Raw genomic sequence first — 20,056 nt, forward strand, 5'->3', positions numbered from 1 at the left:
TTGGCTATTAGGATTAAGAGTTTGGGTTGCTAATGTACTTTTGCCTTCTAAAACTTCTATATATTGATGATAACATTTATTTAGCTTTCAAACTATGGATGGAAAATGTCCATACACATATTGAGTTAGATTATACGTTCATTATTTTAACTTATTTTTAAACTAACTACATCATGTTGAGAGAGGGAGGGGGAGAGAGAGAGAGAGAGAGAGAGAGAGAGAGAGAGAGAGAGAGAGAGAGAGAGAGAGAGAGAGAGAGAGAGAGTTATCCTAGCCTCCTAGGGCAACCGCGCAAGAACTCCTATTCGTCGGCGGTGAGGAACTACGGTGGGGAAGGGATCCAGTCAGGGTGACAAAAATTGGGGGGAGGCAGGGGATATGGGAGATTGGTTTGTGGTTAGGTTAAGAAGGTGGAAAGTGAGTCGGCCGGAGGACAGAAGACAAGACATATCAAGAGTTTCATCACAACAAGGCGGGATTGGATATCCTATGAACACATAGGATATCCTGAAGCACAAACTAAGGTTTTGGTAGGGTGTTGAATCCTGAAGCACAACCTTAGGGGGGGATATGGGAGATTGGTTTGTGGTTAGGTTAAAAGGGTGGAAAGCGAGTTGGTCGAAGGACAAAAGACATGACATGTCAAGAGTTTCATCACGACAAGGAGGGATTGGGTATCGTACAAATACGGTGGAGCAGAAAGGACGGTTAGATTATGGTTTTGGTAGGGTTTTGAATCCTGAAGCACAACATAGTGTTCTGGATAATGGTAGCAAGTGCACACTGCAAACTGCAGTTGTTGTTAGCCGTCAAGCACCATCGATTTCCAAGGATGGTGGCATCGCGGTTTCAGAGCAAAAGGGGAAATAACCAATGAGGTTGATTTCGTTTTATTTTACAAACGTACTGGAATTAATTCCATATTTATACTTGAGAAAAGACTTTGAGGTTTACGACATCTTATCAGTTGTGTATATGGCATGGAAGAGGAATTCACAAGAGCACGTGTATGGTTTTGTTCTATTTTCTAATGGGTGATTTTCTAGCGGGTGGTTTGGTCAATCACTACAAGAAAATTTGCATTTTGCTACTTTTAAAATAACTGATTGCGACTGTTAGAAGGATCGCAAATGTACATTTGCGACTGTTCCCCAACAGGCGCCAAAGTTGGGGTCGCAACTATCATTTGCGACCCTTCCTAGAACAGTCGCTTTAACTGCCGCAAAAGGTGCTGTGACAGTTCTCAACAGTCGCAAATGAAGAGCTTTCAAATGGTTTTGAAGGGACCTGCGACAGTTCCGAACTGTCGCAAATGTCAAATTTAAAATTTTGAACTTAATAATCTGCGACTGTTTGAACAGTCGCAAATGTTTTTTTTTTTTTTAAAAAGTCGCAAATATTTATTTATTTTTGAAATTGATATGGCCTGATTTAAATTTTTTTCTCTCTAGACTTTGAAGACAATCTACAATAAATATATTAGTAAAGACTTAAAATGCAAAAATATACATAGTAAATCTCATTCATAAAATGAGTAAGAAGTTTGATCCATACATCAACTTAACTAAAACAAAAGATAAAGTACCTAGTTCAAACATTCAAAAAACCGAAACACTAGTGACTAAATATTCAAAACAACTGTACCAAAATTAGAAGTCCATAAAATATCTAAATATTCCCTAGTGATGTTGCTTCAATGATCCTCAGGGCGGTTAGCCTCAGATGAATGTCTACATCTCTTGTTGTTTCTAAATTTGTTGGCTGAAAAGAAGAAAAATAAATAAGACAGTGAATAGTAAATCGCATGAAGCACACGTAGGGCACCAAAAAAATATTACTATGCAGAAAGCGTCATAAATATGATTCAGCAATATATGAGTCACTACAATAATACTGAGAACAGACAAAGAAATAGGCCAAAACATAGAGAAAATTCAGAATGATTGCAACTATCTATTTGGTCATCACAATCTTCTTGACTAATGACATTATTCACAGCTTAATCATTTTTCCTTTGGCTTAGATCCAAGAGGGAAACCATTCTTCTTAAAACATGTTAAAACATGTCAAAGTAAAAGATCTTAGCTAGCAATGATGGATTATTGATTAAAGCTGAATACTTGATTGTGGAAGGGGCATAATTGATTAAACAAGCTATATGTGACTCGAAGGGAAATTATACTAAAAAAAAAAAAATGCAAGCCAACAGTTGCCAGAGAAGCTGCTGTATATAAGTCAGGATAACAATGGCAACTTGAAGCTCAGACTGAAGATAAGCTTGAACTTCATGTTAGATATAACTGTACTAACTTGAATGAGTGAAAACCTAACTTAATTGATACTAATAACTCAACTGGCTATCACAAGATGATTACATAAGGATAACAAAACATAGTAAAGATAAGATAAAGCTGTGATCTAGGATCTTATTCAAGATAGAAAATCTCAACCTAAACTAACTTATTGATAACAGATAATATCCTCACATTCCCTTCTTTAAACTGGTTACACACAGATGCAAGGGAGCCAGTAAAGATCAGAGAAGAATCACATTAATGACTGAAAGCAACTCACAAAGAAATAACATAGTGACAACAGCTAATCAGAGGACTCATAGATGCAAACAAACAATCGACAGTTCAGCTTCCAAATGGAATGATTACGTAACTGGGGACAATGACAACTGCAATAAGAGAGGCTTTAACTTCAAGGACACTTCAGGTTCATGGAACAACAATGACATCTTAGAGGCAGCCCAAAAATTTATTTATTTATAAGCTTTCAAATGAAATCCTTAAATCTCTTATAATATAATGCAGCCCAAAAATCTCTTATATTCACTTAAAGATAGTCATGTCAAAACAATACAAATATTCATGAAAAGTGATTCACACAACCAACTAAAAAAGTAAAGTGTACTTAGAAGCAGTGTGTTTACAGTATGTAGTTTGGAAAATCACAGCTAGGTGTCATTATATTTTAGAACAAGTTTATACAACCATCACAAAAAGCACCAAACAGAAGCAAATCGATAAGACATAATCTATATCCCCATTTTACAACACAATGAAAAACAGTTTCATCAATAACATATCAAAAAAATGTGCAAACTAACAGTCGAAGATCAAAAAACATGAGGGAAAAAAGACTTACATAAACAGCAGCAGACTTAAAAAACCAATAGCGCGCAGAACAGAGAGCGACACAAAAGGAAGTAAGCACAAACAGAGCAGATGACAAAGCGACACAATATGCACGTAACAGATCAGACCTGTTGTGAATCTGTTGTAAGCATTTTGTTAGTAGAGTTAACATGTTGATAAATAACACCAATAAAATAGAAAATAGCAGACATTTAACTCATATAATCAATAGCCTCAAATAAATCAATCACGTTAACGATGTTTGCAATGTCATTAGATAGTCTGACATACAATTACCAACGACTTTGAATCTGGTGACATTAACACCTCAAATAAAGTAAACAATAGCAATAAATAGCAGCCACACACACACACTCACTTGCAAACCTAACCTAGTGCCATCTGAATGTGACATGCCTCCTAACCTAGTGCTCACGAATAAATTAAGTGTTATTCAAAGTATTTATGTCTTCCCTATACTCACTTCACAACTCACATGTCACAATCATTTTAATGCAGAAATAAGTAAAAATAACTATATATTCATATCCTCTAAAAATATTGATACTTCTTCATCTCATAACTTGATCCAAACAGGTCTATTTCATATTTGATTGGTTTAAGATACTTAAGATACTATTCATGGATTCAAAATTATTGCTTCTTCATATATCTCATTAGTTTGAGGTTAGATCACCATTAACAAAACAAATTTATTGAAATCTTAACCTTCATCATTCCGGTCTTCAAGAACTTTGAAAGCAATGTTTCAATTGTTGGTTAAGTACATTATCACCGAATCCAATATCAAAAAGAAAAGAAAAAGATATCAATGCATAAACAAACAAAACAAATAAGAGTTTAAAAGCATATACTGTTTGTTCAAAATGATTGAAAAATAGGACATCATTGTTTCATGAGGTAGTGCAATGCAGATAGCAGAAAACCAGAGCTTTAAAGATACCAGAACAAAAATATTGATCCACAGATCGGTCAATGTACATCATTTCAATTTATGGATATTTTTTTCACATAAATTTCCATATAACCACACAAGGAACAAGCAAATTTTTTATCAAATAACTCTAAAAGAATTGTCTCGTCTTATCATAAAAAATATCTCAGCATATTAAAATATTCAAATTATTTAATTTTGTTGTATTCAAATTCAATGTTCAGACAAAATCACATTGAAATAAATACAGGGAGAAGAATGGAATAAAAAACAAAAACACTTAATAATAGGAAATTTATTAAGTTAGGAACGTAGCAAACAAAATATCTAAAATATAAGCTACAGGATATGATCAAAAAGGTTCACCAGATATACGTAAACCAAATTTGACATTATCAGGGCACTAGTTTTCTATTGCATTCTAAGCAATCGATAAGCAAGTCAATCCGAAGCAACAATCACAATAGAATTGACATTATAATAGACATACATGTTTTCTGCATTTCTTAATCCAAGTTGGGTCATGATTAAATACAACCAGAAAGTATGATCCGGCAAATAACATCGTTCCATCTACTGCTAGAAATTTTATAATATAAAAGAAATAACAAATTTCCCACTACTATCTTAAAATCCATAACCACAGGCTCAAATTCTTATCCCTTTCTTACCAAATAACACATTCCCCTCTATGTCTTAAGAACCATGTATGTTTTATTCAAATTATCATTATTATTAACTAGATTAAGAGCATTACATATTCAATAGCATGGAAAATCACTCAGAAAACAAAAATAATCAACATAATAACAAAAATAATCACTGAAATCAACAAAAAAAACTAAGAATTCTTTAAAAAAAAAATTATCCAGAAGATTGGGTGGTGAACGATTGAGAGTGAGATAGACATAGAGAACAAAGATTGAGTGATCACCTTTTGAGCACCGTTTGAGTTCCGATTGAGTGAGTGAGTGAGAAGATTCTGAGATTGAGCTTTGAGTTCCGTTTGAGCGCCGTTTGAGTGAGTTGAACACCGATTGGACCGATTCAGAGCTAGGTTAGGTTTTGGATCTGAATCGAGAGCAAGTGTGTGAGCTAGGTTGGGAGTGCGAGAGCGAGTGTTCGAGTGTGAGAAGGCATAAGGATTGAGAGGAAGCAGCACTGAGAGGAACTAGAGTGAGTTGGTGAACGAGTGAGGAAGTTAAACGAGGAACTGGAGTGAAGTTTGTGAATCGAAATTCAAGGAGTGAAGATTGTGAAGTTTGAGAGTGAGATGGAGATTTGGGGGTTTTGGGGGAAAGTGAGAAAGCGGGGAATGAAAATTTGGGTAGAGCGTAAATGAAATCACAAAGTGAGGCAAATTTGTCTTGGGAATGAGCAATTTTTGTTGGGTAAAGAGCAGAATTCATCTTTATCTTTATATATTGTAAATCTATGATCTGTGTCAATTTAAAAAAATAAAAAAAAAGAAAGAAACGATGGGAAAGGGGAAAAGAAGGAGCAAAACCATGGGAAAGGCGAAAAGAAGGAGCAAAACCGCCGCCGCCGTCGTAGATCAGTCTCTGCCGCAACATCAAAAAGTTCCCTCGAAAACGGTCGAAATCTCTGGCGACGTCTCCGATTGCCCCATTTACCAACAGCTTATGAAACTAGGGTTTTATTTGAAGAGAGAAAAAGTTGATGATTGTCTTGGCCAACTAGGGGATTCGATAAATGGCTTGGATGACCTCAAAAAGGCTGAAATGTGTTTCGAGAAGTTTCTGTTTTCCAATCTCAATTCTTGTGGTAGTGGTATACTTCCTAGCTATAGCTATAACCATAATGATTTAATGCTCCCAACTACATCGAGAACTACTCTCGATGGTCCCTTCATATTGCAGGTTTCAATTTCGATCCCGTTCCGTTCCATTCAGTTAATTGATTGTTTCAATTCTGTTGTTGAATTTGCGGAACCCAAATGCATTGGCAGGTCGATGAATTTATGAGTATCTATGCTCCTCCAAGGGATACTATACCTCCTCCAAGGTTTGCTATACCTCCTCCACGGGTTGGTAGGATGTTGATGTTGTCAATGACCGATGGTGTTAATAAAGTCTATGGAATAGAGACCTACCACAGGCCTATTCAAGACATTCAACCTTCTGCGCCTCTTGGATTAAAGGTTTCTTCCATGTCACAAGACATCATCCTTTTCATCTGAATACATACATACATACATATATAATTTTTATTATTTGCTTCTTGTAGATCAAATTCTCTAATGTAAGCGTGTCCAAAGGAATTTTCAAGCTGCTTCCTGAAAATATTGTAGTATTGGGAGGAGGATTAGTTGATGTTGATGATGACAGCACTCATACTGTCCAAGCTGGTAATAAGGATGGAGTACCTCCTGTGTCCAAGCCCTACCCATTTAGTTTTGACACTCATAATTTCCTAGCAAGCAAAGGTTTTACTTGTAACTTACGGAATACAGAAGCTAATAAGGATCGAGTACTACCTCCTCCTCTGTCCAAGCCCTACCCATTTAGTTTTGACACTCGTAATTTCCTAGCAAGCAAAGGTTTTACTTGTAACTTACGGAATACAGAAGCTAATAAGGATGGAGTACTACCTCCTGTGTCCAGGCCCTACTGCAGCAAAACAAGTGGACTGGTTGTTTGTTTCGGTGAACTGTTGATAGATTACATGGCTATTCACGAACCGTCTGGTTGCTTTTCCTGGATAGATCTTGGTGGTGCTATTGCAAACGTGGCAGTTGGCATCTCTAAGTTGGGGGGTTCATCTGCATTTATGAGCAAGGTGTACATCTATGTCTTGTTACTATCTACAGGACTTCTATGTTTGATTTGTTCAAATCTTCATATATTTAAGAAATTTGAAATTGATTACACTTTTCTGAATGGCATGTGTGTGTGTGTGAGTGTGTGTGTGTGTGTGTGTGTGTGTGTGTGTGTGTGTGTGTGTGTGTGTGTGTTTCAAGGTAAACAAATAAACTCACTGAAAAGTGAGCCTGGGAATGTAATGGTTAAAGTTCATGCATTTTGAGGAATATCTTTTACCCGTATTTTCTATTTTTCATTCCCATCAAATAGAAACCACTTTAAAACCTAACCAACCATAACTTCCCATTTCCACCACATTCTACCTTTTTCCCTTTTCTTATTGTTAAATTAAATTAGTTTAAAAGATTTTCCTACAGATATCATGTATTTACTTGTAGATTGTACCTAGGAATAATACTTCTTGCAGTAGTATTCTGAATTTTAGGGATGTGAATCTATGTTGGCTGAGAAAATGATAGCTTAACTCATTATCATCTGCGTTTTAGGTTGGAGCAGATGAATCTGGGTATACGTTGGTTGATATTTTAAAGGAGAATAATGTTGATACATCTGGCATGCTGGTTGATTCTAATGCCAGCACCACATTGTATTATGTTTTACTTAGAGCTGATGGGGAGCGCAAGTGCTTGTCTTTCAGAAATCCTAATGCTAATATGCTTCTGTATGAGTCAGAGCTTGATCGTAAACTCATCGAGAAGGTGCCTTTAATTTCCATCTCTGTTTATAAAATGTGGCCATAAAGACCGATGGTTTAAGTCTGTATAATTTTAATTTAATACTGACTGCAGGCTAAAATATTCCATTATGGTTCCATCGGTTTGATTGATGAGCAATGCAAGGCGTCTTATCTTGCTGCCTTGAGTTTTGCTAAAACCTGTGATTGCATTCTCTCGTATGATCCGAAATTGAGATTGGAACTATGGCCATCAGCCGAGGCTGCTCGAAAGGGTATAATGAGCATATGGAATCTAGCCGATGTCATAAAGGTAAATTTTATTTGTCTAGTTTTTCACTTTTATGCAATACACTTTATAAATGCCATTGCACGTCATTCTACATTCTTTCTCTGAGTCTATCTGAAGTGTTATTTTCTTATGTATTGCAGATCAGCAAAGATGATATCACTCATTTGATTGATGCTGGTGATCCTTGTGATGCTGATGATGTAATAAAAAAGCTTTTTCACCCTGCTCTCAAGCTTCTAATTGTTACCAGTGGGTCGGAGGGTTGTAGATATTACACCAACGTAAGCTTGCCAAAGTCATTTAACTCATATTTTAATTGTCTGAATAGGTTTTATAATCCATCGTTTCATTATTTTCTTTGCTCTTTATTCGGATGAGTGGAATAAAATGTTGGCTGTGACTTGTCGAATGTAAATTAACAATTTCGACACTCAATGACGAATGGCAACTTGTAAAACATAAGCAAGGTTTGCTTCGAGGTTTAATATTTCACAGTACTATCTTGTCATGTGAGTGACCAGCATTCAGCTAATAGTGATTACTAAATTTTTGTGCAGGATTTTAAGGGCAAAGTTAGATGTTTAAATGTTGAACCTGTTGACACAACTGGTGCTGGTGATGCATTTGTTAGTGGGATTCTCTACTACATAGCTTCTGACCCAAGTATTTTCAAGGTAATTCAGATATCTTTACACATTCTAGTTGTTGATTTAGAAAAAAGTTGTGAGTGTTTATTTTGTGTGGCAGGATGAGAAACGTCTCCGGAAGGCGTTATATTTCGCCAGTGTATGTGGCGCGATCATGGTGACCAGGAGAGGGGCAATTTGTGCATTACCTACAAAAGATGATGTCCTGCAATATCAGATGAAACAGGAACATCAGCTGTTATAACATGTAATATATGTTGACAAAGAGTGAGTGATTAACCTTCTGACTTGGTTTTGATGGCACTAATTTGTGAAGTCCTGTACTGCAACATTCAGGCTAGAACAGATCAGTATGTTGAGTTGGATTTCCTTTTGATTATGCCAGCAGCCGCGCATATGTTTTGATCTTGTTATTTTAAACTCATAATTATTGTGTTATCTTCTTCCATTTTGACTCTTAAGATTTCAATACGTTGATGCTTGAAGAACCAATCCGCGTGTAATTAAAAGTAAAATAACTTTCTAAGGGTTCTAATCCGTCAATGCTTGAAGAACAACCACACATTATTGCGTTATTCAAAAAAATTCTTGTGGAATAATTCCTAATCAGCAGCAAACTCATCTTATGGTTGGGAAGAATATTGACAAACTAGTCTTGGAATTTAGAGAAGATCCCAAAATACTTTCACACCACAATTAACCTTCAAAACTCTATGGCTGTAGAAATAGATGATGCCACTTAAGGCGAGTAAGTGGAGTCTCTGTCGTTCGAACCATAGCTCCTACATATATTATAAATTGTCTCTACTAACTGATAGAAAATGACTTTCTATCTTTACAAACTTGATTTAGACATTCATTGACACATAAAATGAATTCATTGATTCCAATGTTTTAAATAATTTTTTCAGCGTATGATTTGATTTTAGAATCCAAAGTGGTAATTCACCCATCAAATAGATACAATTTTCCACATAAAAGTTAAGTTAAGTCAATTAGAAATGATCATGTTTGACTCATATAATCGTGAACTAACTATACCTGCACATTATAAATTTAATGAGCCTTCCCCTGTTCTTGCATTCTCTTCTCTTCAAGGTACTAAAGTGGGCTTGCTTCACCTTGAGCAATGGCGTAGCCAAGACCTAAGACATTGGTTAGGGTGCAAATTTTTTAAATTCAATTAATAATTTTTTTAGAACTTAAATTCATAATAATGATAATATATATAAATAACCTTCCTTATCTCTTCCTTCAACACATATTCTCTAATTAATCCGTCAATTCTTCTAATTTATCACAATCCAAACAGCCATATGTCTTAGCACTGATCACGGGTAAAAAAAAACTCTCATTTCCCCTGGTTCTTCTTATCATTCACTCTTTAACCTCAAAGTTTTCCATGATCTTTAAAAGGCCAAGAGAATCACTACTTCATTGCTAAATAATAAGAAAAATTAAAAAGCAACCAAGGCTACTCGTGTCCATAAAAAGAAAAGTACTACGTCACAAAAATTTACTGAACAAATTGCAAACAATTACTCTACAAAAAAAAATTGATTAACATCATTAACAATTACTTTGGTGGTACTATTATTGGTATTTCACATTAGTAATTTGTGTCTAAATCCATTCAAAAAAAAAAAAGTAATTTGTGTCTAAACACAATTGTTAATCATTTCCAAGATAGAGTCTTCAATTTTAAAAATGATCCTTCAATACAACATTGACAAGAGAAACCCTTTTCTAAAACAGTGATCTTAAGCAATAGTAACAAATAATGGATCTTAAGTCCCAACAATAAAGTTAAAATGTAAAAAGACCAGCAATACCACACTAACAATTTCGGCTGCATTTATGTTCCAACTAAAGATCACCACTACCACACTTCAGTTAGTGCATTCAACAACAATTTAAGAGGGCAAAATACATAAGTTTAAGAGGGCATTTCCTCACAATGAACTTCATCAAGGTAAAATTTCGATCCAAAAGAAATATGAATAATTATAAACAATCCAACTTGGTCAAGGTTTAACTTTTAAGTTCAGATATTGAAACTAAAATTTGCTTGACTGCTTTATCAAACCCAGCATTGTGCTGCACTGGAATTTCAGTCTTCACCTCTTCAATTTCAGCTTTCAAATCTTCAATACACAAAATCATTCAATGAGACATTTTTGGTAGTGTCAAAAACATTCAATCCGCAAACTGTCAAATTGCAAGCAAAAAATAGACGACATTTCTAACCATTCAACAACAACACTTATATTTCGGCAGTGTCATTTCAATCTGCAAACTATCACATTGCAGTCTAACTAACTATAATCAACATTAACAAACATATTTCTAACAAATTTCGTCATTAACAATCCAAAAAAACAAAACAAAAAAATCATTGAGACATTTTATCAAACACCTAGAGTTCATATTTCAATCAACTTAAAATCAAACAATTTCAAATACCTAAAACTACCACATTTCACTCAAAACAACATCTAAAATACATTTTCTATCTTAATTCATCACTAACAATCACCAAAACTAACATGCAAGGCAAATTTATAAAAACCTAGAAATGTTAAATTTCTTACGAAATTCTAAAATTTCAACCAAAAAAATTGGAATGGAGTAGGATGATCATCACTTACTTGATATTGTGAGAGAAATTGGCTTTGAATGGCGCAAAAATGGTGAAAATCGCACTTGGAGGAAAAAATTTCGTGTTTTGAGAAGTTGGAAAAATGAAGGTTTGTGTGTTCTGTTTTGCTGACATAACACTTAAGTCACGTCGCTGAGGGAACAATGGGCGTGCCTTTTAATTCATTTAACAAAGAAAACTTGCGACGGTTGACCCAAACAGTCGCAACAACCGTTGCAAATGTGAATTTTGAGGCAGTTACAAGGTAGGGGTCGCAGATGAAGTGTCGCAAAATCAACATGGTTTCTTCGTTGTTCTTCGTTGTTTGGGAAATGAGAATGTGGCGTTTGTCTTAACTACGTGATTGGTTTCTTTGGTATGTTTTTTTTTTTTTTTTTTTTACAAATTTAAGAAAGTCTCCAAATGATGTAAAGTATGATATAGGTGCATGGATTTGTATGTATGGAGTCTTGGTGCATGCATGGAATTCGAATTTTTTTAAACTTAGTGTGTCGATGTGTGGTCATTTTATTCAGATGGATAGTAACACTTTGGACAAGGAAAGACACGATTTTGCACTTATTCTTATGTCTAGGAGGTGGTGAATACAGTAGCTAATCTTTTTTTTTGAAAGAACAATAGCTAATCTTTTAATTGATGGTAAAACGTATGATATTAAATTGGTGGAGGAATGTGGGATGTGCTCCGGGGATGATTTTTTTTAAGGAGTCTGAGTCGCAATATGTTAATTTTGAACATAATGTCAAACATGGGTTGCATGGGGATCCTTGTGATGTTGAGGAGGTGGTTAATGAGCTTAAGAATGATTGGGTAGCGAATAGGGAAATGGAAAAGAAAAAGAAGTTGAACAACCATATGCACCTTTGGCTGATTTCGAAGAGAGATAGTTAGTGTTTCCTAGAATACTTTAAGACTTTGTTTGGGAGTTTGTAGGGGAGTGGAATGAAAGTCTTTGGAGGATTGGAAATAGAGAAAAATGGTAAAATCCTTCACATTTTTGAAAAAGTAATTATTTAGAGAACGATAAATTAATGCTTACGATTAATATATTTTTAATTTTAAGAATATTATAACTACATATATTAAAAAAAAATTAGAATTCATGTATACCCTTCAAAACCTCCCCAAAACCCTCATCTGATACAATTTTTTAGTTCCTCAAAATTAGGAGGATTTTGTATTATGAAGAAAAATGAACCCGAAAGGTCGTCTCCTTTTAATGTCATTCATTTCTTCCACTTTCTCCTTCCTTTTTTTCTAAACCCCTCCCATCCATTCTCCTCCAAACTCGCAAACAAAGCCCAAGTATTTCGGGTTTGACTAAGTGCAAATATACACTGTCCAAGTTATAGTATAAAAAGATATTGATACCACAGGGTCTAGGACGATGTAGCTTCCTATAGTTTTCCAGTAATAAACTTGTTTGCAATGACATAAAATAAATCATAAGTGTCACAAAAATAAAATAAAGATAACCGTTTAGGAAAACAGATAAAAAGACTTAGAAAACAATTATTTGACCTTCCTGGACGATCTGCATCGGTATATCATCATACTTCTTCTAGTAATGTATTTTCATACTTTGTCATACTCCTTTTCCATGTTGTAGCTACTTGGATCTCCGGTGCAACTCTTCATCATGTTCCACAGAACATCCATAACAACTATTACTAATTCAAAATGATTAAATAACACTAAAAATTATATAAAACCATAAATTTCTAAATAGTCACTTATAAGATGCAATCAGTCAATATATCATAGATTATAGAGGACAAGTATAATGTAATAACATACCAAATTACCAGTTATCACACTCCCAAAACTCATCCTTAAGGGTCTGTTTGTTTTGGGTGAAACTAGTAGGAAAGATTGAAGAAGGATAGAAAGTAGTAGGATTGACATTCTTTCCTTTGTTTGGAACCACATCAAAATGGGGGAGGAAAGGTACTGTTGACTGGGCCCCATACAAAATATGTTTCTGCGCTCTTGAGGATGGAAAGCATGGTGATTGCACTATTTTAAGTAAAATTACATAAAAACCCACAAAGCAAATGCTTTACAACTTCACATTAAAATATTCTAAATTAAAATTAAAATATAACTAATGAAAGTAAATCTTTCCGGTTTTTTTTTAATCGTACCGTTATGTATTTTTTTACTATTAATTAAATTATAAACTTTAAATTAGTTATTATATATAAATCACCTTCTTATAGGGATATCTTAGTCATTTTATTAAATATATATCTTTCTTTCCTTTCACTTTCTTTTCACTTTCACTCATTCCAAACAACTAAAACAATCATCTCACTTTCCATTCATTTTCCTCATATTTTCTTTCCTCTAACAATCTTTCCTCTTACAATCTTTCCTCTCACTTTCTTTGGTGATCCAAACACACCCTAAGGGATGCTGCTAAAACATTAATACGAAACGGTTCCTAATTTCTAGCCCTCAAAGTAGTTTTGTATTTGGTCTCAAGAGAAATACTAACAACACACATTTTAACACACATTTTTCAACATACTCATTTGATTAGTTAAAATTGACATAGATCCTACAAAATCATATGAGTCCCATATAAATTTAGTAGATTCAAATAAATTTTAATCAATTAAATAAAATATGTTGAAAAGTGCGTCTTCTTAACATTTCTCCTCGTCTCGAAGTACTCTTTCTGCCACAATAGGGACATTTTTGTGCTTTCCTCCAAAACGAATCTTACTTACTTAAAATCAAAGGTAGTCTGATTGGAGTTAATCCCTAACCCTAATTGCAGCAAGGGCCCACTCTATGTTTAATCCTTTTAGCCTAAACCATGTTTTGGCGCCTTGCAATATTGCCCTAATCACCCAACTACATGTATTAAATGATCTGGCTTTGGCGCCCACCAAGTATTTGCAAGCCCCATGGTTCATTAATTATTATTGCCATTTTGGTATCTCAATGTGATAAGCTTATGTGATAGGCTGACATGTGCAACTACCTAATTAATGAGCAGACTTAGTGTAGAAGGTTGTGTGCTCAATGTGTTTTTGTCCAACCCTGGACTCGCCCTCCAAGTATTTGGTAGACTATACTCCAGCATTCTACAGACATCATTTAATGCGTTGTTGTTATGTGTTGAGCAATTCCTTCTGGCGCATCCACTATAAATACAAGCCCCCATTTGTTGCATTTGGTCATTATCTCTAAGAACTAAGAGTTCATAACAGTCATAAGAAAAGTTTGTCTTTGCAAATTAAAGTCATGGCATCCAAAGGTTTGTTTTTGCAATCTCATATATTAACTGTTTTCATGTTTTTCTTTTAAGAATTATTTTGTGCCCTGTATATTAACAATTTTCTTGGTATCTCAGGAAAAGCTCCAAAGCTCACTAAGTTTGCATACATTGTTGGTGGAAGAATTGAGTTCCAGATCCATGGTAGGATGATTAATCTTTGGACCACTCCTGACCGTTTCAACGCAGCTGAGGTTGGAAGTATGCATATGATTTTGCTGGAGTATAGTCTACCAACAATAGGTGGCAAGAACATGTGAGCTTGAGTCTGACGCTGGGTGGTTCTATCGTGCGTGCACCAAATGTGCTTCCAGAGTTACTGTCATTAATGGTCAGATTTACTATGATAAGTGCAGCATGCCTCGAACTGCTGTGCCAAGGCAAAATACACTTGAAAATAGAAAATAGTTTGTGTTTCTACATAGTTGTTTGCTTTAAGGTTAAAAATTCACTGTGGCTGCGTGTTCCTTATTACCAGGTTTAAGGTTCATGTTCAAGTCATCGATAACACTGGATCAACTACTTTCGTTTTATTTGATCGCATTGTTGCACAGAAGTTGGGAAGGTCTGCACAAGACTTGGTTGATGCCATTGCTGAGGTGTTTTTTTTTCTCCACAACTTTGTCCTGCCAATTAATATCCTTAATTTCTACTCACTATTTTATGCTTTATTGTGTCTGCAGAACAATGTTGGCAGCAGTTATCCTGAAGAGCTGAATCTGTTTGTTGACAAGAGGATGTTGTTTAAGGTTGAGGTGAATGATTCAAATCTGTATCGCAACTGGTGTTGTTATACTGTCAAGAAAATGACTGCTGATGATGAAATCATTACGCGATTCATTTCGCATCATGGAATTAACGTAAGCTCTCAACTAGCCTAAACTACATATCATATATTTGTATAACAAAATCTGCTGTTTGTCTAATTAAATAAAGTTTTGTGTATCTCAGCCTGGAAATGACGAGGAAGAGGCAGAATATGTTCAAGCTGTTTCTCAGCTAGCAGATAACCAGACATTGGTAAAATTATATGTTTTTTAATTTCTGCCTTTTGTCTTAGTATGTAACGTTACTGCATAAATCAATCACGCTATATCCTAACGAAATTGAAATTCAATAGGATGTTAGCGAAGGTGCTGGGTCAAACAACAAGGACGAAAATATGGTTGTCGAACCGGTTATGACTCCAACTAGCAAGAGTTTGGGAAAGAGAGGTGTTGATTGTGTCGAATCATTGGATGACATTGTCCTCGGTGAAGGTGACGCATCAACCACAAAGGAACCAAGGATTGTGCCTGTCAATTTTGAAGACGTTGATTGATTGTTGCGGAAGATCTACGTTGTCTGCAATGGTTGCTATTTTGTTTCTCCGTTTTAAGTTTGAATTCAATCAAGTTCAATGAACATTAAGTTTCTGTTATGTTGTTTTTGTACTAAACATGCCTTATACGGTGTGTAATTTTGTCAGTTTTAATTCAGCTATCTTATCACTTTCCTTACGGATTTTGCACTATATTACTATCTCTTTTGAATTATATTATGGATTTAGCTATTATATTGTTTGGTTTAAGCTTTGTGATCTGCTTTAATTTTGATATCCATAACTCCTTTTACGTGGTTATGTTCAAAAAACAACTGTTAAGTTGTGAGTTTTTTTTAAAGCTAAGGCATATTTTGAATAGCGCTTGCAACTAAATATCGAGTATGTCTTCACGTTAATGTATAGCAGCACAAAGCTATTACTCATTAAGTTGGAAGGTTATAGCTACCTTCAGAAACTCAATAAGCTATTACTCCTTAAGATCTCCATAAATCAGATGACCTTATAAGTATTCTTAATAGTGTGTTTCTTAATAGTTTCATTATGATAAAAGGCAATAAGCTATTACTCATTAAGTTGGAAGGTAATAGCTACCTTATAAGTTTAGTATCAATTTTATCATTGATTTGTCCATGAACTGAGTTTAGTATTTAATTGTATCTAAGGCATCGAATGAATTTATTACACTCAAGTATCATCTAAGTGATGAACATCCATAAGTACCAATTTAATGGTTAGCATCCTGTCTGTAGTTTTGATCAATGATGCCATCCTATAATGATATATTTTTGCAAAAACATGTTTTAGTTGATAGCTATTGAAATGTATCAAAAATCTTTGGCAGACCCGCGCGATAGCGCGGGTCAAGAGTCTAGTTAACTCACAGTCACAATGTCGTCACTATTGCTTCTGAGTTCTGAGTACACAAAATGATTTCATTCTCGTTTGTCGTATTTGCAATTTTGTGGCAATAAATGTTATGACGGAAATAGAAGGACAATGTTAGCAAAACAACAATGAAACGACTTTCATGTAATTTAGTTTAGAAGAAACTGTCCCAACGCCTTTTGATTTTTTTATAAAGAAATTGTTTGAATTTTGATTTTTATTGGAAGGATTATAATCATTTATGTATCTTCTCTAAAAAAAAAATCATTTATGTATCTTGTATGTTTTTGAATCATTTATGTTACTTTTAGACAAAATAATGTTTTTGGTTAATATTACGAAAACATAGCTCCATTTTTTATATATATTATTTAAAAATTAAAATAAGTGTTCCTTCAAAAATAAAAAGGTGAAATTTTATAATTATTTGTAATAAACTAAAAAAAATCAAAATAAATAAATAGATTTTGTGTGTGTATATATATAGTCAAGACCCGTTGATACCATGTGTAAGTCATTTGACTTATATCTCCGTGAGCTTAACTCGGTTGGTAAAAGGATATCAAAATTCAAATCTCGATGAAAGTGATGATGCTTCTGGATCGACTCTGAGCATTATTTTTGCAAAATCAGAAAACAACCAAAGAAGTAGGTGGATAAAAGAGAAATCAAGAGACGAATTGGAATTTATAATTGAAGTTTTGATTAATAACAATAGCAAATGTCCATACATGGTCATGATAGAAATGTAAAAGGGTATCAATTATCAAAAAGTGAAATTGAAAATTAAGAAATTTATATATTACTTTGGAATCGTAAAATTGATGATCGTCAATGTCCATACACAAACCATATGATTTACTAATTTTAATGGTCGAGATTTGGTGTAATTCAAAAGAGAAATGATATTTGTACAACCACTTTTTGACAACTTTAGACAACTTTCTCTCTCATACTCACATTATATTCTTACCCTCTCTCTTCCTTTTTTTCTCTCCATTGTTTTTGACCAATGAAAAGAGAGAGAAAAATGAGGTTGTCATAGAAGTTGTTAGCAAATGGTTGTTCAAATATCATTGCTCAATTCAAAATGACTTACATCTGATGTCAACGGACCCTGACTTATACTTGTGTGTGTGTGTGTGTGAGAGAGAGAGAGAGAGAGAGAGAGAGAGAGAGAGAGAGAGAGAGAGAGAGAGAGAGAGAGAGAGAGAGAGAGAGAGAGAGAGAGAGAGATTAACACTCTAGTTATAAAGAGTTTTCACTATTTTTTTTTCCTTTCTAATTTACATATATGACTAATAACAATGCTCTAATTTACCTATAGTAAAAATTTGGAGAAATTATGTAATGTTATTCCAATGTTTTTTTTATTCACAAAACAAATGTATTTCGGCTTATATGGATTGAGAGGAAGATAAGAAGATACCAGTAGAGGCGGAACCAGACTTTCGATACCGGTGTGGCAAAACTTTGAAGAAAGTATATATATTAATAAAGCTAACTTGTGACAAAATAAATACAACAACAAAATGGTTTAGAAGTGTTCATTTTACCAATTTGTCACTGGTTTGATTCCAAGCAACCATTTTTATATTCATGATTTGTTTTTTTTTATTCCTTCACTTTATAATATTATATTTACTATCAATATTACTTACACATGAATAGGAGGTCAACGTGCTAGGAAGCCAAAAGTGTCAAAAGTAAATGATATAAAAGCATGTTGATTTTAAAGAAAAAATGTCAAAAACAACGGAAGCAGAGGCTGTTGAACCCAAGACGCACTGCCGGGTTATGAAGCATTTACCACTAAACCAAGTAACTAATCATGATAATCTTCCAACATACTCCCTCCGTTTCAAAATGAGTGTCGCTTTAGCCAAAAAAATTTGTTTCAAAATGAGTGTCGCTTTCAGTTTCCAATGCAATAATAACTTTTTCTTTTCAATTGTACCCTCTAATTAATACTCTGCACACAACTTCCAAAGTATTACTTTTAAAACTAACCAATAGTTAATAAGGATAATTTGGTAAAGGAAAATGCTATTTATCTAGAAAAATAGCATCAAGAATTTTTCAAGACACATGTGGCAAGTTTTAATTGCATGATTTATTTGTCCACTTCCTATTTTTTAGTCACACCTCCTTGAATTGTGGCAAATAGTGCATTGTAATTGGCTACTCTTTATTCTTGAAGAATTCTTGATGTTTTTTTTCTTGATAAATAGCATTGCTCTTTGGTAAAATAACCATTCTCTTTCTTTTAATCATTGCATTTCTTAATATGTGTGTAAACACCTAAAACGACACTCATTTTGAAACGGAAGGAGTATATTATATATAATGCATTAGTTAAGACTAGTATATTTAAAAAAATTGGGTAATAATCCGGTGGGTCCGCCCCTGGATACCAGTCTCTGTGCAATACTATGTAGTGCTCCAATTGCTCGAATAGTATTCACAATTCAGATTATATAGTTCGAATATAGTTTTTACTCATTCAGATTATATAATTCAAAGTACTTAGTAGAGCAATGGAGTTAGAGAAAAATCTGGCAACAACGATCATCAAACATTGTCATGATCAGTCGTAATTACCTTGGAAGCATTGTCTTGAGATTCCAACAAATCAAACCATATCTTTACAACACAAGTGACGTTGTCTTCCTTCTCAGACATTTACTTATGATCCCTTGTGAGGTTGTGTTCGTTCTTAGACATCATATAAGAAAATACAATATAGTATGTCAACTTAGCATGAATAATACTGATAAACTAAAGCAACAATATATAATATTTGTTGGTTTTATAGGTGGAATCTATCAGCAGTAAAGTTGGAAAAGTGTTAAGCAATCTAATGGAATATGGCTGGGCCCAACAAATATCTTTGATAGTGATGGACGAATTGGCAAGTGCACCAAATCGTAACAAGTAATAAAGTACTAAGTTATCGTCTCCATAAGGATTGTCGTTCAACTTAACAATTAGCAGAATTGATTAGAAGTAAGTAGAATGAAAAAGATGAAAGTGGTTGCAGGGTTTTACTTGTCTTCCCCAATGCAAGATTATGTTGGTTTGATCCAGATGCGTAACAACGATTATGTTGTAGAGTTTTATTTTTATGTCGCCGCAATTCAACTAGTTACAATTGCGGCGTTCCTTTAAGATGAGTCAAAACCCTAAACTCATACTTAGATTTGATTAAAAGAATTTAATTGAGAAACTAAGCAATTTACTAATGTCATGGTCGGAGGGAAGTATGGTTGTCAATCCTATAATCCACCTAAAGAGCACATTCATCATTGGTTTGAAAAAGCATTAGAGAACGAACATATACAAATCAAATCTG

General features: G+C 34.2%; 2 protein-coding genes and 2 long non-coding RNA genes across 5 annotated transcripts; 2 read left to right on the forward strand and 2 right to left on the reverse strand.

Moving 5' to 3' along the window:
* Nucleotides 1-1,508: 1,508 nt before the first annotated feature.
* LOC146955297 (uncharacterized) lies at nucleotides 1,509-5,492 on the reverse strand. The gene is made up of 3 exons (XR_015016573.1): nucleotides 5,033-5,492; nucleotides 3,154-3,282; nucleotides 1,509-1,761 (listed from the first exon to the last, which is right to left on the reverse strand). It is a non-coding gene; the product is annotated as an uncharacterized LOC146955297 (long non-coding RNA).
* Nucleotides 5,493-5,576: 84 nt separating this feature from the next.
* Nucleotides 5,577-9,079, forward strand: LOC146955298 (uncharacterized). 2 transcript variants are annotated; one of them, XM_085721012.1, is made up of 9 exons: nucleotides 5,577-5,978; nucleotides 6,068-6,259; nucleotides 6,346-6,897; nucleotides 7,427-7,639; nucleotides 7,730-7,927; nucleotides 8,047-8,187; nucleotides 8,464-8,580; nucleotides 8,654-8,820; nucleotides 9,016-9,079. In XM_085721012.1, the coding sequence occupies exons 1-8, from the start codon at nucleotides 5,577-5,579 to the stop codon at nucleotides 8,795-8,797; spliced, it is 1,959 nt and encodes a 652-aa protein (XP_085577138.1). In that variant the 3' UTR covers nucleotides 8,798-8,820; nucleotides 9,016-9,079. The 2 variants fall into 2 exon arrangements, with proteins under 2 accessions (XP_085577138.1, XP_085577134.1); XM_085721008.1 differs by lacking the exon at nucleotides 9,016-9,079 and having other exon boundaries at nucleotides 8,654-9,001.
* Nucleotides 9,080-10,279: 1,200 nt separating this feature from the next.
* LOC146955299 (uncharacterized) lies at nucleotides 10,280-11,345 on the reverse strand. Its single transcript, XR_015016574.1, has 2 exons — nucleotides 11,202-11,345; nucleotides 10,280-10,697 (listed from the first exon to the last, which is right to left on the reverse strand). It is a non-coding gene; the product is annotated as an uncharacterized LOC146955299 (long non-coding RNA).
* A 2,601-nt stretch (nucleotides 11,346-13,946) lies between these two features.
* On the forward strand, nucleotides 13,947-15,994 carry LOC146955300 (uncharacterized). The gene is made up of 6 exons (XM_085721023.1): nucleotides 13,947-14,477; nucleotides 14,574-14,875; nucleotides 14,974-15,094; nucleotides 15,179-15,355; nucleotides 15,447-15,515; nucleotides 15,616-15,994. The coding sequence occupies exons 2-6, from the start codon at nucleotides 14,853-14,855 to the stop codon at nucleotides 15,814-15,816; spliced, it is 591 nt and encodes a 196-aa protein (XP_085577149.1). The 5' UTR covers nucleotides 13,947-14,477; nucleotides 14,574-14,852; the 3' UTR covers nucleotides 15,817-15,994.
* Nucleotides 15,995-20,056: the final 4,062 nt, after the last annotated feature.

The sequence above is a fragment of the Medicago sativa genome, chromosome 1 (assembly GCF_051527215.1).
Source record: "Medicago sativa cultivar Bolivia chromosome 1, Bolivia_mono, whole genome shotgun sequence".
Classification (NCBI taxonomy): Eukaryota; Viridiplantae; Streptophyta; class Magnoliopsida; order Fabales; family Fabaceae; genus Medicago; species Medicago sativa.